At 37.4% G+C, this 16681-nt stretch overlaps 1 protein-coding gene across 1 annotated transcript in view; it reads right to left on the bottom strand.

Moving 5' to 3' along the window:
- Positions 1-5: 5 nt before the first annotated feature.
- The window catches only part of LOC148956562 (leech-derived tryptase inhibitor C-like), a 35615-nt gene continuing 18939 nt past the window's right edge, over positions 6-16681 (bottom strand). The window contains exon 3 of the mRNA XM_089085962.1: positions 6-197. Within this exon, the coding sequence (XP_088942088.1) occupies positions 163-197 (35 nt within the window). The 3' untranslated portion in view covers positions 6-162. The remainder of the gene's footprint in view (positions 198-16681) is intronic.

Raw genomic sequence — 16681 nt, 5'->3', positions numbered from 1 at the left:
TCTAATAGTACAACATATGATCTTTTTTAAAGCTAAATCATTCAAAATAATTTGGTAAAAAAACCCTTAAGAACAAGACAAATGGAGTACATTCAACTATAATTTTCACACATTTTAAAGAAGTTTGGTCTGCTTCCTCCAACCTGTTGATCCAGTTGTTTCTTATTCACAATGTCCTGAATGAGCTTCCGATATTTCTAAAAAAAAAAAAAAAAATACAGCTGCGCGTATCAGTTATATAACTTTGTTTTCTTAAAGCGTTTAAATATGCAAGTAAGTAGCCATTAAGGGAGAATACAATGGTGTCAAATATAGATGCAGGAGCTTTCGTGTTTTTTTTAGAATCGAATAATTTTCTGATAAGGTAAGGTTTCATGGTTTTGCGCCAAGCCAAAAAAGGTGAAGCGAAAGGGCTTTGGTGGACCTCACATCTTAGAACGGACAGTGCTAATAAATAGCTTGATGATACATTATGGTTTTGTACATTGTCGCGGACATATGGATTATTTATCATCGTTTTTAATAGCTCTTTGAGTGGTATGTATTTGCCCCCTTCTCTTGCACAGAAAATGACACATTTCAAAACTTTCACTCTAATAGATGATATGTGTATAAGAAAGAAAAAAAGATGCCACAGAATTACTACTACGCTATTCCAAGGTTTGTTCGGGCTAGCGCTGCCAACGGTTTGAAATAAATTGTATCAATTTTTTTACCAAACCACACTGGAATGTATTTTATGGTGCTATCTACAAAGTAGGCACAAAATTGCCGCTCACACATTAGCTAAATTAGGGAAACCCCCCATACTGTCGCGGGAATCTCAATTGTGAACTTTATCATTCTCCCGTGTGATAACAGAACCAATATCTCAATATTTCCCAGCTATTAAATAATGCACCCCTTTTTAGCTCTGATTTTAACAAAATTTGACTAGATTTGCGTTGCATTGGCATCGTGGGGGGGGGGGTACATCATCTTTTGGGGGACGGGGGGCATGGGCTGGCCCACAAAAGTTTTGCAGGAGCAACAGTTTTGTCAGCAATCCGAGAAGGCATTTAAAATGTCATGTTAACTTTCCAGCCAGTTGAACCTTAAATGTATATGAGCAATGTAACCTTAATTGTATCGGAAATAAAACATTGACATTGCAGACAGTTGAACCTTAAATGAATATACGTAATGCATCACTAAATGTATCAGAGGCAGATAAAATGTAGACAAATTGGCATAAGTATCTAGCCCCGTGATTCTCAACATGGGGCGTAGGGCCCACCGGTTGGGCATGGGAATATTTTGATGGGTCATGGTGAGCATGTGCACCCCAGTAGCGGTCATAGGCCTCATAAACTTGGGGGGGGGAGCAAGCTATACAAAAACTACAATTGTAACAAGTTTTTTGTCAATTAAGTAGGGGAGGGTGGGGTCGGTTCGGACAAAATTTTTTGGTTGGGTGCAGCTTCTGTCCCAATCAGTATCCATCTTCCGTTTTCATCTTAAAAGAAAGAGATTGTGTCCAAGATTTGTCAGGAATTTTGGTAGACTTTTATCTTTCGTCTTTAGACAAAAAAAATCCAACAATAAAAAAAAATAATTGTCCGAAGCTATCCCACGGTGTGGAGTGGGTTCGGACATGGTGTGGGGTTACTTCGAGCAGCAGTAATATGGGTTCGGCAACCTCACAGATTAAAGAAAAAAACGCCATTTACTGAAAATTTGAATATGTATAAAAGTAAAACAAGTAAAATGAAAGTTGAAGAAAAAAAAATCAAGTAATTTGAACCAAAGCTCACAGGAGCTCTATCTCACGTTGTAGCTGCTGAGATCACATTGAAAAGTGAGTCCTCGCTTTGTCCGTTCAGTCCCTCCAGTGGCAGTTGGTGATGGAAGAGAAAGAACAATGTCGTTTGAAGACACGAAAGGCTTTGTCCTCAATATCCGGAAAAATGAACCGTGCTCCATTTTTGCGAAGGAACAAGACTTCTAGATCGCTTCCAGTTTTTCCTTTTATCTGGCCAACGTAGAAGATATCCGACTTCTTCGATTTGCCCAATTCGAATTTTACCAGAACATAGCTATTCGTTTGAGCTTGGTCAATATCAAAAGGCTCAAGGTCCTCTTCTACGTCTCCACAGTGAAGAGACTCGTCGCTTGAGGAGTCGCTCGGGGCAACAGGTTCAGAAAGAGTCTCCGCCTCATCGGTTCCGTCGTCTTCGTTAGGCTTGCGGACCGCGCTGTTCTTACGTTTCTTTGTAGATGGCGTCGGCTTGGCCTTCTTTTTCTTTTTAGCTACGATCTCTTCTTTCTCAGGGGTGTCAGTGAGAATACGGGTCCTCCCTCTGTTGCGATTCCCACGTCCCGGAACAGTAACAGCCCCCACTCGGGGAAAAGGTCTTACTTCTTCGGGCGACCTTATGAAAGAAGAAATTGGTGGTCCAGCTTCGGAGTTGGCTTGCGACGAGGGGCTCCGTGAACTGGTTGTTTGGTCTAGCGGCCTATCCGTCACAAATGATGGGGCAAAAGCTCCCTCTGGGAATACATCGCGATTGAATGGAAAGATTCCAGCTGCTCGAAACGCAGAGACTATGTTGGATGCACTGAACTTCTCCAGGAAAGGAACCCTGCTGAGTGAGGCTACTTCATAAATTGAAATGCGCTCTCCGGGATGCAACTGCAGCCATTCATTGAAGCGCTCTTTCAGCGCACCCTTGAAAGGAGAAAGCACTCCTACGTCAAGTGGCTGAAGCTTGTGGGAGCAGTGGGGTGGGAATGTCAACAGTGTCACGTGATTTTGCTTACAGTGTTCGATCACACGTACATCCAGATGGCTATCATGGTTGTCCATGAGCAGTAGGATGGGAGTCTCTTCATCTGGCCTGGCTATTTTCGTGAAGGGTCGCATAGTCTCCAAGAACAAGTCGCCGTTGACCCAACCACTAGGGTGCGCAAGCCCAAGGCAACCAGGGGGGCCTTCGTTTGTCATTCTAGGTATGAAATTCACTCACGGAAAAATGAAGACCGGTGGAATAGTCGCTCCAGACGCACTGGCGAAACATACAGCAGTCACGTTTTGACCTCTTTCTGCAGACATAGTCTGACCAACCTGTTTTTGTCCAGTTTGTGCCAGGACTTTCGGTGGTGGAAGCACGGTGAGTATACCTGTCTCGTCAACTTTCCAGATGTGATCAGCCGTCAGTTTGGCTCCAAACCTTCCATAGACATCAAGTAGCTTGTCAAAAAACGTCTGAAAGACAGTTTTGTTGAAGCGGGAGGCTCTCGCCTGACTTCTGGCTTCTGGCTTCCTCACCGAGATGTCTGAATTCCGCTTCAGAAACGCACGAAGCAAGTCCTTTGACGCTGCTTCATTGAAACACCAGTTTTCTCGTACAGAAATGTTATTCGCACGGGCGTAAGAGTAAGCAAATTTTCGTGCTTCAGTTGTTGTCAGCCCATGGTTCATTCTCGAACAAGTGCGAAAGTAGTCGGCTAGTTTTTGCTCGTGTTCACTTTCAAAAACTTGCCTGTTATGTTTTGGTCTCGTCGGGAAGTTTATCTGCAGTGGCCCAGGCTCTTCGTTGACACTTTTATCCGCTTCTCCTGTCTGTGACCTCGAGCGCCTGACATTGTCCAGTAGCGTGGACTTCTTTATGCCGAAGTTTTCTGCAATTTGTCTCAATGTTCCTTCCTTTTTCAGATAAGCCCCAACTGCTTTCTTCATGTTTTCTAGGTTAACGGGAGGGTCTTGTCGCTTCTTTTTGTATGATCGAGGCATTCTGAAAGAAACTGTTTTTAGTAACAAGTAAGAAAATGCATATTAACAGGTACACGATGTGAAAAAAAGAGGAAAAGTTGGAAATACTTACCACAAAAAAGTGCCTGGGGTGGGTTCAGACAATGTCCGAATCCACCCCACTACCGTTGTCCGAAGCAACCCCACCCGCGATAAAAAGTCTAAAACCTCACTGACGCTGTAACTACTATAGATGCCGACAAAAACTAAAATTTAAACAACTTAGCAATGCCATAGTTAAACGCTGCAACAGTCAGCAAAAATCAATGACTAGTAATAACGGCCAAATAAAATCACAAACAAAGAAAGATACAGGACGCCGCACCAACCTTTTTTCGGTTTTTCTCAGATATTTCAAAAACGATTGCACGTGTGATAACCAAACTACATACTCAAGTAGGGTACTAGATGGCACGTCTATGGTATTTTTTTGGTGAATTTTAGAGGGCGTTGTAGGAAGAGAGGCTCTTGTCCAGACTCACCCCGTGTCCGAACCAACCCCACTCTCCCCTACCTTAATAGGAGTGTAGAAATATAAAATAAAAGGAATTTAATGTTAGATGCCAGAAAAAGTGGGGAGGTGGGCATCTACCTCCCTGACCAGGCCTAAACCACAACTGGTGCGCTCTTCGGCTGACTAAACTTTAGAGCCTTAATTTTACTAAATAAAAAAAAAAGTTTTTTTAAACTGAAAGTAAGGAACGACGTTAAAACTTAAAACGAACAGAAATTATTCCGTATATGGAAGGAGCTGTCCCCTCCTCAACGCCTCGCTCTTTACGCTAAAGTCTTTTATGGTTTAAAAAAATAAAGTTGTGAGAAAGTCAAACTTTAGCGTAAAGAGCGAGGCGTTGAGGTGGGGACAACCCCTTTCATATACGGAATAATTTCTGTTCGTTTTACGTTTTAACGTCGTTCCTTACTTTCAGTTAAAAGAAACTTGTTTTTTTTATATTTAGTTTTTGAACGTTTTGAATTAATGCAGGTTTCGATTTTGGAATCACATTACATGAATAATTAAAATAAGATTTGCATATTAATTTTACTTTTATTTGGTTAAATGGCTTTCTCGAAACTTGTTTAATTTTATTTCCGAACGTTTTTATTAGTAATAGATACACGTAACATACTAACCAACATACATAACGAACTTCTATTTTCATATATTTTTAATACGTATATTAGGGGGTTCGCTTCCTAGTCAATACCTTGCTCTTTAAGCTAAAGTTCGAATTTTGTTCCAATTCTTTAAAAATGAACCCTTAATCACAAAAGCCCGTAATTAGAAAAAAAAGCTCTTATGAAAGTACTAAAATGATCTTTGGCTTAAAGAGTTAGGTACTTACTAACAGGCGAGCCCAATAGAACACACAATAATTTTTGTTCTTCTCATTCTTAGATTTCGCTGCTTAGTTCTAGGTGAAACACTTGTTTTTTTTGTTTAATTTCTGATCTTTTTTTTTAATAATGAAGGAGAATCTGGTATTTTCTCTATAGCACTGTCCCCTTTCCCATAATAACTTCCTTCATAGAAAGAACATCCCACATAACCCCCGAGCCCCCTCCCCCCCACAACCAGAAAAAATCCCCCCTGAAAACGTCTGTATACTTCCAAATAACCAATGCTATATGTTAACATTGGGTATAGTTTATAAATTTCAGCCCTCCCCCCGGGGACTTCGGGGAATTAAGTCATCCTAAAAGACATAGTTGTCATATTTTCGACCATGCTGAACAAAATGGCTATCTCAAAATTTTGATCGGGTTACTTTGGGAAAAAATGAGCGTGGGAGGGGGCCTAGTTGCCCTCCATTTTTTTGGTCACTTAAAAAGACCACTAGAATTTTTAATTTCTGTTCCAATGAGACCTCCCACGATATTCTAGGACCACTGGGTCGATACGATCACCCCTGGGGAAAAAAACAAATAAACACGCATTCGTGATCTTTCTTCTGGCAAAAAATGCAAAATGCCACTCTTTTTCCCCCTTTTATATAAAAACTAGTTTTTATAATGAATATTCATATAAAGGTGACTTGTCAGTCAACCAATTTCTAATTAATTTTGTGTTAGTGTAACTATCTGAGATCTGCAAATCGGGTTGCCTGCCCAAGATTCTAAGCAGGCATGCCTTTCCAAAAGCAAATACATAAGTATTAGAGTTACTCCTGCCGAGATACATAGTTGATCCCACCGTTCAACCGCGCTATAAACTCAAACAGTAAGAAAAATCATAGGTTGCCCCATTCGCCTGCGAGTCCAGAGGACTTGTCGGTCATTTGGTCAATCCTAAAAGTCGGTCGCCCCTCTAAGACTCAAGGTGGAAGGGCATATTAGGCTTAGGTCGTTTGTTCACCTCATGGTCCAGATCCTGTTTTGCATATAAGTTCAGGGGACATTGTCCGTCATGAGTCAACCCAAAAATCTCGGCATAATCCCCATTGCAATTCCAGTGAGCTTTCCCAGTAAGGCAAAGCTCATTTGAATTGCCCTTACTCCATGCCTATATACCTTATTTCTGCCCTAGGATGGATAATAGACTATCTATCAACAGGTGAAAGGACCTCATTTTTACACAATTCTAAACTTAAGCTTTACTTAAACTACATTAAGATACAAAAAGAAAACATCAACCCCCAATAGAGAGCAGAGCTCGTAAGGTTGGGTGTGTAAATAATGGGACATAAACAAAACGAAATGTCTCGTCATAATAACAATAGCAAAATTGACTTAATTAACAAAAAAAGCAATAACAACAAAAACATAGGAAACAAGGAATAAAAGAAAAGAACGGAGAAAAGAAATGATGTACAGGAAAGAAATGCTGGGCAAGAGGGGAATCAAAGGCCGTCCCACCGTGAATACAAAACAAAAAACACACAAAAAAAGGGTTATGCCAGCCTTGCCTCTCACTGAAGCTATCTGTCTTGGCTTTAATCGAATTAGCAATGGCTCTTATGTCTTTCATCACTTCTACCAAGCTACTTTTAATAAAAAAAAAAGTTGATTTACGTTAAAATTAAATAACTACTCTGACTTGCTTTTTTTCCTTTTTAACTCGTTTTTTTTTATATATGGTTATGCAATTTTTTTTAAATTAGCTCATGAAAGTTTTATACGACAATTCGATTAATTTTAGTACACCAACAGTATAAAAGTTAAAGTTCTTGAATGATTGAATGCCTAAAGGCATCGAATTGTCAAAAGGATAAGCTAGGATAATTTTCAAATCTAGGGTTCCTATTGTAAAACAAAAAAATGTCTAATGGCATCCTAACAAAGTGGATAACATGGACAATTTTGAATTGCTTACATGTGACAGTTAAACCTACAAACAAAATCAAAATTAACGTAATTAAAATGAAGGGGATAATTTCAACCAAATTTAATTTTGCTTGCTGACGGGATAGTAAACTTCTAATGGAAAGTGCGATATTATTTGACTTTCATAAATAATTTCTGAGACCACACTGGCTAATCATGATAAACGAAAAATCGCGAAGAAAGTAAACGAGGACAATTAACAGCCAGTGAAAAAATTGAAAAATTATGCAAATATTTCGGTCAAGACCTCCGCTTGACCGTCCTCAGTGCAGATTAAAACTGATAAAAAATGTAAAACCAAACCTTAAAATAAAAACACCAAACTAAAATTGGACGACCCTTTCCTAGTAACGGTGAAAGGGTAACTGAATAAAAAACACAAGTCTAAATGGCATTTCAGAATTTCATTTTGCGTAAAGCACTTTTAAAGGCTGATCGCTTTCCAGTTTGATTGTTATCGGAGACTCTATTCAATTGCACAATATAACTTTGTGGATGTATGTAAAAACGATCAGAATTAATAATTTTGTCATAAATGGGACTTAGAAAAATTTCTCCAGTGTCTCTATTGAGAGCTACCTTTTCGTGAATGTGCTTTTTTATTTCAACTGCCTCCCTGAAAACTTGCGTGAGACCTTTAACGGGGGCAACGATAGAGGCCTCGTCAAACAAAATGAAATGGTGTGGATTCTCGTACACATGTTGCGCCAAGGCGGAATCAAAAACCTCAGGCCGTTGGCGTAACCTCATTGCCTTGTCGATTGAAGGACTTGTGCTCAGATAACCTCTCCCCCAATTGATGTTGGGTTCTACCAACATAAAAACAGCCACAAGAACAAGGAATTCTATAAACACCACTACCCAGAATGGGGCTGGTTTTATCTTTGCCGTTGTTAAAAAAGTTCTGAGTAATATTTGAATTTTTAAAGGCGACGCTAAGTTTATGTTTTTTAAGGATTCTTTTCAATTTGTCACTCAATTTTGGAATGTAGGGTAGAACAGTGAAAAGTTTCTTATCCTCCACCAGTGGGACGGTATCTGTTGGGGCTTGTGGACCTGATGCACTCCCCTTTGCCTTTTTTGGCCTTTTGTCTACAATAGTCTCAAGTATTTTCATAGGGTTGCCATTGCAAAATAGAATGTCCTTAATATAGTTTAATTCTGAAACCATGTTAGACTTTGAGCAAATTCTTATTGCTCGGTCACCCAAAGAAATAACAACTCCTCTTTTTATGCAGGGAGAGTGGTTTGAGGAAATATGCAAATAACTATCGTTATGCGTAGGCTTTCTATAAATAGAAAATTCAAGGCCAGGAGACTTATTGAAAATTAAAACATCTAGGAAAGGGAGTTTGTAGTTATGTTCTAGTTCTAAAGTGAACTGAAGGTTAGAGTCCAAAGTTTTTAGATGAGTTAAGAAGGAGTTAAGTGACTCTCCTCCAAGCTCCCACAGAGAAATAACATCATCCACAAACCTACCCCAGAAACGGTGTTTCATCGGAAAACTTTCCAGAGCAGAGATTTCTATGAATTCCATATAAAAAGTTGACAAAAATGGTGAAAGACTTGTACCCATGGGTAAACCCCTAATTTGGGTGAAAAATTGATTATTATATCGGAAATATGAGGAGGAACTATTGCAAAGACGGACGAGACGCATAATAGTTTCTATATCCAGTGTTTTGTAGTCTATTTGATCAATTTCATCTTTTAATTTCCTTTGAAGAGCTAGTTCACATTTTTTAATGTTGCAAGACGTATACAAAGAAATGGCATCGAAACTGGCCAAAATTGTATCTTTTTTTATTTCAATGTCTTTTAATTTTTCAACAAGGTGAACTGAGTTTCTTATGTATGAAGTTTGTGTTTGCATAAGGGGGCGAAAAAGGGTTGACAACCATTTCCCCAATCTGGCAGTCGGAGAGCTATAAGAAGCCACAATTGGGCGTAGAGGGACTCCATCTTTGTGGAGTTTTGGGAGCCCGTAGAATTTAGGAGCTGAACGACCTTTAGGGTAAAATAATTTATACATTTGTGGAGTAATAAGTCTTTCAGTTTGCAAAATTCCTAGCTACATTTTTCCTTTGCTACAATTTAATACTAATACCAGGAAGAGAGTTATAGGATATATAATAGGTAACGTGTTACCAGAACCAAGAGCAAGAAGTTGACCCTCATCTTCAACTATTATTTTTATGTTAGCATTTTCTATTAGCACTATCATCTCTGGAGATCTCACTCTTCAATATCCATCATGAGCAAAGTTTAATGCTTTCGGTAGTCCAAAGAAATATAAACTCTCACCATCATGACAACGCACGCATATGTTGCCAATAATGTTACCACTAGTGCTTGTTACGTAGTTAAAATTTTTGTCTTTGTCAGCATTAATCTCAACGATGACTTCATCATGTGTACACAATTCCTTTGAATAAATCATCTTCACTTTTTCAAAAATGTGATGCTAGTGTATATCCTTCCATTGCACGAAATATACTCATTTAATGCATACAATACTAGCTAGTATCGATAACCAGCCATAGAGTACCACTGGTACAACAGCGTAGAGTCGATGAGCGGTCATAGAGTACTATTGGGACTGTCGAATAAATGAAAAACAAAATAAAAGTTTTAAAAAGTCCAAAAAAAAAGAAAAGTACTACTACAAACATTATTTTTCTAATATTAAAAATCGCGACTATAAATATCTATATCATTCTCATTTTGTATTTAGAAAATATTAAATTTGAATTTATGTTGTTTTAAGTATACTTCATGTCATTTTAACACATGTAAACAAGAATTGTAAAATTTCTTTGTTAAAAAAATAAAAATTAAAGTTAAAAAAGTAAACTTAAAAAAATGTAAAAAACTGGGGGGAGGGGTCAAAAAGTTAGGGGAGGGGGTATTGAGACACTTGAAGGTTGGTGTTCTTGGGGGGTTGGGGCCCTAGATGGTTGGGGTCCTTGACAATTGGGGTCCTTGGTGGTTATAGATTTGGTTTAAATTTGATCCTTGGTGATTCAAATCCATAGCCACCTCACAACTTGATTTCTAGGGATTGTACTGGATTTCTAAGGATTGTTCTGGATTTCTATATTAAAATTGTTTTCTTGGAGCCTACGACTTTATTAGTTTCAACTTTACTTGGCAGCGCACTCCTCACTTGGTACTTGTGTATTATAGCGACCACAGCCAAGAAAAGAAGCTAGGTCAATCGAATCAATCGACGTTTGAAAGGATTAATATACTCTAATTATATTCTAAAATTTCCATAATGTTGTGTGAAAGTCACCATTCACTCAGGCTTACCTTTAGTTGATAAGCAATAAAAATTTCAACCCTTTGAGTGTACTTGAATCAGATGACTCCTGAAAGTTGAATATATCTTGATATTCTTGCTCAGGTATGAACTATGCAAATGAGATATCGTTCTGTATTACATAATAAATTATATAATTTGACTATTACAGAATAAATTTTGTACCATCAGTGTTACAGAATAAACTATGTACTGGGCGAACTATTAATTGGATCATTGACCTTTATAATTACAGATCTCGTCTAGTATTGCTTTTGGTCCAAATATAACCTGTTCAGTAGGTTTATATGATGTATCTTTAGTATTGTAAGATTTATATGATGTATCTTTAGATGCATCTCTAGTATATATTATGAAATTATTACTTTCGCAGATCTAATAACGGTTTCCAACAATAACACACTTTCCGTTTTAAGAATTTTAACAATTTTGGTATTTTCTTCCTTCTAACGACCTTAAAGTTTCACGATAAACAAAAAATTTTTTTAGAAAGGAAACGAGGACAATTAACAGCCAGTGAAAAAATTGAAAAATTATGCAAATATTTCGGTCAAGACCTCCGCTTGACCGTCCTCAGTGCAGAAGAAAACTGATAAAAATATAAAAACCAAACCTTAAAATAAAAACACCAAACTAAAATTGGACGACCCTTTCCTGGTAACGGTGAAAGTGTAACTCAAATAGACTACAAAACACTGGATATAGAAACTATTATGCGTCTCGTCCGTCTTTGCAATAGTTCCTCCTCATATTTCCGATATAATAATCAATTTTTCACCCAAATTAGGGGTTTACCCATGGTTACAAGTCTTTCACCATTTTTGGCAACTTTTTATATGGAATTCATAGAAATCTCTGCTCTGGAAAGTTTTCCGATCAAACACCGTTTCTGGGGTAGGTTTGTCGATGATGTTATTTCTCTGTGGGAGCATGGAGGAGAGTCACTTAACTCCTTCTTAACTCATCTAAACACTTTGGACTCTAACCTTCAGTTCACTTTAGAACTAGAACATAACCACAAACTTCCTTTCCTAGATGTTTTAATTTTTAATAAGTCTCCTGGCCTTGAATTTTCTATTTATAGAAAGCCTACGCATAATGATAGGTATTTGCATTTTTCCTCCAACCACTCTCCCTGCATAAAAAGAGGAGTTGTTATTTCTTTGGTTGACTGAGTAATAAGAATATGCTCGGAGCCTCACATAGACTAAGAATTGAACTATATTAAGGACATTTTTTTTGCAATGGCTACCCTATAAAATTACTTGAGACCATTATAGACAGAAGACGAAAAAAGGCAGAGGGGAGTGCATCAGGTCCACAAGCCCCAACAGATACCATCCCATTGGTGGATGATAAGAAACTTTTCACTGTTCTACCCTACATTCCAAAATTGAGTGACAAATTGAAAAGAATCCTTAAAAAACATAAACTTAGCGTTGCCTTTAAAAATTCAAATATTACACAGAACTTTTTTAACAACGGCAAAGATAAAACCAGCCCCATTCTGGATAGTGGTGTTTATAGAATTCCTTGTTCTTGTGGCTGTTTTTATGTTGGTAGAACCCAACAGCAATTGGGGGAGAGGTTATCTGAGCAAAAGTCTTCAATCGACAAGGCAATGAGGTTACGCCAAAGGCCTGAGGTTTTTGATTCCGCCTTGGCGCAACATGTGTACAAGAATCCACACCATTTCATTTTGTTTGACGAGGCCTCTATCGTTGCCCCCGTTAAAGGTCTCACGCAAGTTTTAAGGGAGGCAGTTGAAATAAAAAAGCACATTCACCAAAAGGTAGCTCTCAATAGAGACACTGGAGAAATTTTTCTAAGTCCCATTTATGACAAAATTATTAATTCTGATCGTTTTTACATACATCCACAAAGTTATATTGTGCAATCGAATAGAGTCTCCGATAACAATCAAACTGGAAAGCGATCAGCCTTTAAAAGTGCTTTACGCAAAATGAAATTCTGAAATGCCGTTTAGACTTGTGTTTTTTATTCAGTTACCCTTTCACCGTTACTAGGAAAGGGTCGTCCAATTTTAGTTTGGTGTTTTTATTTTAAGGTTTGGTTTTTACATCTTTATAAGTTTTATTCTGCACTGAGGACGGTCAAGCGGAGGTCTTGACCGAAATATTTGCATAATTTTTCAATTTTTTTACTGGCTGTTAATTGTCTTCGTTTCCTTTCTTCGCGATTTTTTGTTTATGTTTGACTTTCTACATCTGTTCAGTGATTGAATGAACTGCTGCTTAAAGTTGACCCCTCGCCATGCTTAGACTGCGAGTATCAAACAGTTCGTGGGAGCGACCCGGCTCAATAGCAACCGAAAGTCTAAAAACGGAATTTCGATACCAATAGATACATCAAAAGAATCAGATTTTCATGCTGATTTCAAATATACAACCCTACCCTACTACAGAAGTTTCAAGCTCCTATCTGCAAAAATGTGGAATTTTGTATTTTTTGCCAGAAGAAAGATCACGGATGCCTGTTTATTTGTTGTTGTTTTTTTTTCGTTTTTTTATGGTTATGGATTTGAACCATCAAGGACCGCAACCACCAATGACCCTAGCCACCAAGGACCTCAACCTCCAAGGTCCTTTCTCCCCAACCTCAAAGGAACCCCCTCCCTCCAACTTTTTGGGCTAATCCTCCTCATTTTTTATACTTTTTTGAAGTTTATTTTTTTAACAATATAATTTTATTTCTACCTTTTTTACATGTCTTAGAATGAAGAATTAGACAATATGGGATTACTGAGATGGTTATGGATTTGAACCATCAAGGACCGCAACCACCAAGGACCTCAACCTCCAAGGTCCCCTCTCCCCAAAATCCAAGGGGCCCCCTCCCTCCAAATTTTTGGGCCCTTCCCCCCATTTTTACGCTTTTTTGAAATTTATTTTTTTTAACATGATAATTTTATTTCTACTTTTTTTACATGTCTTAGAATGAACAAGTACACAATATGGGATTAGTGAGATGGTTATGGATTTGAACAATCAAGGACCTCAACCTCCAAGACCCCCTCTCCCCAATCTCCAAGGGGCCCCCTCCTTCCAACTTTTTGGGCCCATCCACCAATTTGTTTATACTTTTTTGAAGTTTATCTTTTAACATTATACTTTTATTTCAACTTTTTTTACATGTCTTAGAATGACATAAAACATACTTAAAGCATAAAAAATTGACATTGTAGGGGGTTATTTGGGGTGAAACAGTTTGATACATGTGACTTGACATAGCTTTACTTCTCGGCTTTGGTCGCTATAATAGACAAGTACACAATATGGGATTAGTGAGATAGTTATGGATCTGAACCATCAAGGACCGCAACCACCAATGACCCTAGTCACCAAGGACCTCAACCCCCAAGGTCCCTCTCACCAACCTCCAAGGGGCCCCTCCCTCCAACTTTTTGGGCCCATACCCCAATTTTTTTATACTTTTTGAGTTTATTTATACTTTTTGAAGTTTTTTTTTAACATTATACTTTTATTTCAACTTTTTCTACATTTCTTAAAGTGATATAAAACCTATTAAAAGTGTAAAAAACTCAAACTTAAACGGTATTTCTTGACGTATGCAGATATGTGTTGTCTAAAACTTATGGTTTGGAGTGCAGCGTGCACTACTTCGGACTTTTCTGACCTAGGTTTCTTAGCCTTTCGTAGGTGTGTGTTGCATGAAACTTATGATTTGAGATGTCTAGTGTGCTATTTTGGACTTTTCTGAGCTAGATTTCTTAGCCTTTCGTAGGTGTGTGTTGTCTCAAACCTATGATTTGGGATACTTGGTTTACTATATCGCACTTTTCTGAACTAGATTTCATAGCAATTTACAGGTGTATGTTTTATGAAACCCATGATTAACTTTAATATTGGTTTGTGGTGTCGGGCATCACCTCTGGCCTCTTTGGGTGCATTTTTGCATTTCTTTAAACAAACTTGGGTTTTAGTTTTCAGAAATAAGAACGTCCAGGTTTAAAATACGTCCGATTTTATTAATAATATTTGTTTGTTTTTTAATAAAGTTTGGTTTTAGTTTTCGGTAATATGAAGACCCACGTTTAAAATACATGTGATTTTATTAATAATATTTGATTTTTTTAATAATGTTGGGTTTTACTTTCTAATTTTTTCAAAATAAAAGTGTTCCTCTTTTCATTTTTGAATTTCCTCAAAAAAAAAAAGTTAGTGATCGGTTCTATTTTTCTCAAATGACAATAAAAATGCTCCACATAAGATCCGTCTTTTCCCAAAGAGGTGAAAAAAATTATGAGTTCTATTCTTTATTTTTCATAAATGTAGTGACTAATTCATGGTCTAATTGTGAACATTTACCATGAAGGTAATAAGTTCATCTATATTTCCGACATTTCTCAAAGAAAAGAAAAAAGTTACAGTTAAATTCTAATTTTTTCCAAAGAAAATAAAAAGGTTCCACTCCAGTTCTTAATTTGCTCAAGGACATAAAAAATTTGAAGTTCTGTTCTAAATTTTTCCATAGAATATAGAAAAAAGTTATAATTTGATTGTGAATATTCGCTATAAAGATAAAAAGTTCCACTTTAATTCTAAGTTTTCTCAACGAAGTGAAGAAAAGTTCAAGTTCTCTTTTGAATTCTCTCAATGAAAAGAACTAAGTTACAGATCAATTCTATTTTTTTTTTCCAGAGAAAATAAAAAGATTCCAATTCAGTTCTGATTTTCCTCAAGCAGGTGAAAAAAAAATTTAAAGTTCCATTTTAATTTCTAAGAAGAGATAGAAAAAAGTTATACTGTGATTGAGGACATTCGCAATGAAGATAAAGAGTTCGACTTCAATTCTGATGTTTCTCAGGGAAGTGATGAAAAGTTCAAGTTCTCTTCTGAAAATTTCTCAATAAAAAGAAATAAGTTACAGATCAATTCTAATTTTTCTAGAGAAAACAAAAAGGTTCCACTTCAGTTCTGATTTTTCTCAAAGAGGTGAAAAATTTTAAGTTCTGTTCTAAATTTCTCTTAAAAGATTGAAAAAAGTTATACTTTGATTGCGAATATTCGCTATGAAGATAAAGAGTTCCCCTTAAATTCAGAGTTTTCTCAAAGAAGTCAGGACTGAATGCACAACTGCAGCAAAAGAAAAATCCTTATTGACTGCTGTCCATCCTTCGATATGAGTAATAACCATTTACGATCTTATTAACATATCTGGACTGATTTTACCCCTCAGTTGACCATTTCAGAAGATCGGCTTGGACCTTACGTTTACAGCAAGCCATGTTAAGGGCCTTCTTACCCTGCTGGAAGTCAAGCGTCGGGAGTGGAAGCAAGTTCAAAAAATATTTGACGAGGTAACGAAAGTAGCAACCGAGTTAGGTTTAAAAAATAGCAGTTCCAAGGATAGCGAAAAAGCAAATGAATCTGATTAATTTGCCATTTAATTCACACTAGGAACATTGTAGATTGCCAGTTTTTATTCCTCTTTTGGATACGATCATATCGGACTTAAGCTTAGTTCTGACAGAGCGTGAATTTCGTATCGCCTAGCGAATTTCGCGTCGCCCCGTCGAAAAAATACGCTTGGTTCATCGAAATCTTCGCTTCGCAGCGCTTCAAGCTCAAATTGAAAAAATTCGCATCGCTATCGTCATTCGCTCCAGAAATAAACAAACAAATGGATATTGAAAAACTTATTAATCTAATTTCTACTTACCCTTGTATATACAACATAAGAGAAAGCTGCAGCAGCACTGATGAGTCTCTTTTTTCTTTTACTTTTGAACTGCATTTTCTCAATAGTAACGAAATTCGCGGACTGTGAGAACTACATGGCGAATTCCGCAAAGTGGCGCGATGCGAAATATCGCAGAGCGAATTTTGTTCGTGCTCTGTCAGAACTAAGCTTTAGAAAGCCGTTTTTCCTTTGAAACACTGTACACTTTTACACTTAGTGTTTTCTTGCCAAGAAATTGTATGGAAACGAACAAACAACAATTCGGTGGTACAATTCATGAATTGTCAGCGCGATACTTGTCAGTAATCGGTTTCCCCTCCCAATCAATTTGTGAATCTGCCCTGATCGGAGAAGCAACAAAATGGAAAGCCCGAGAGAATTCGTCTGAGAGAAAGCAATGCAGACATAAGTAGAGTGCCTAAAATACTAGGGGAAACTTTACAGAAACACAATTTCAATGCTGATTTTTTTATGAATATTTCAGCGCTCTCGCAGATCCTCAAGACCCTATTTGTCAGTGT

The sequence above is a fragment of the Artemia sp. Qi Xiang Cuo genome, chromosome 1 (genome assembly GCF_049724085.1).
Source record: "Artemia sp. Qi Xiang Cuo chromosome 1, ASM4972408v1, whole genome shotgun sequence".
NCBI classification, from domain to species: domain Eukaryota; kingdom Metazoa; phylum Arthropoda; class Branchiopoda; order Anostraca; family Artemiidae; genus Artemia; species Artemia sp. Qi Xiang Cuo.
This window is presented reverse-complemented; position numbering and strand designations above follow the sequence as displayed.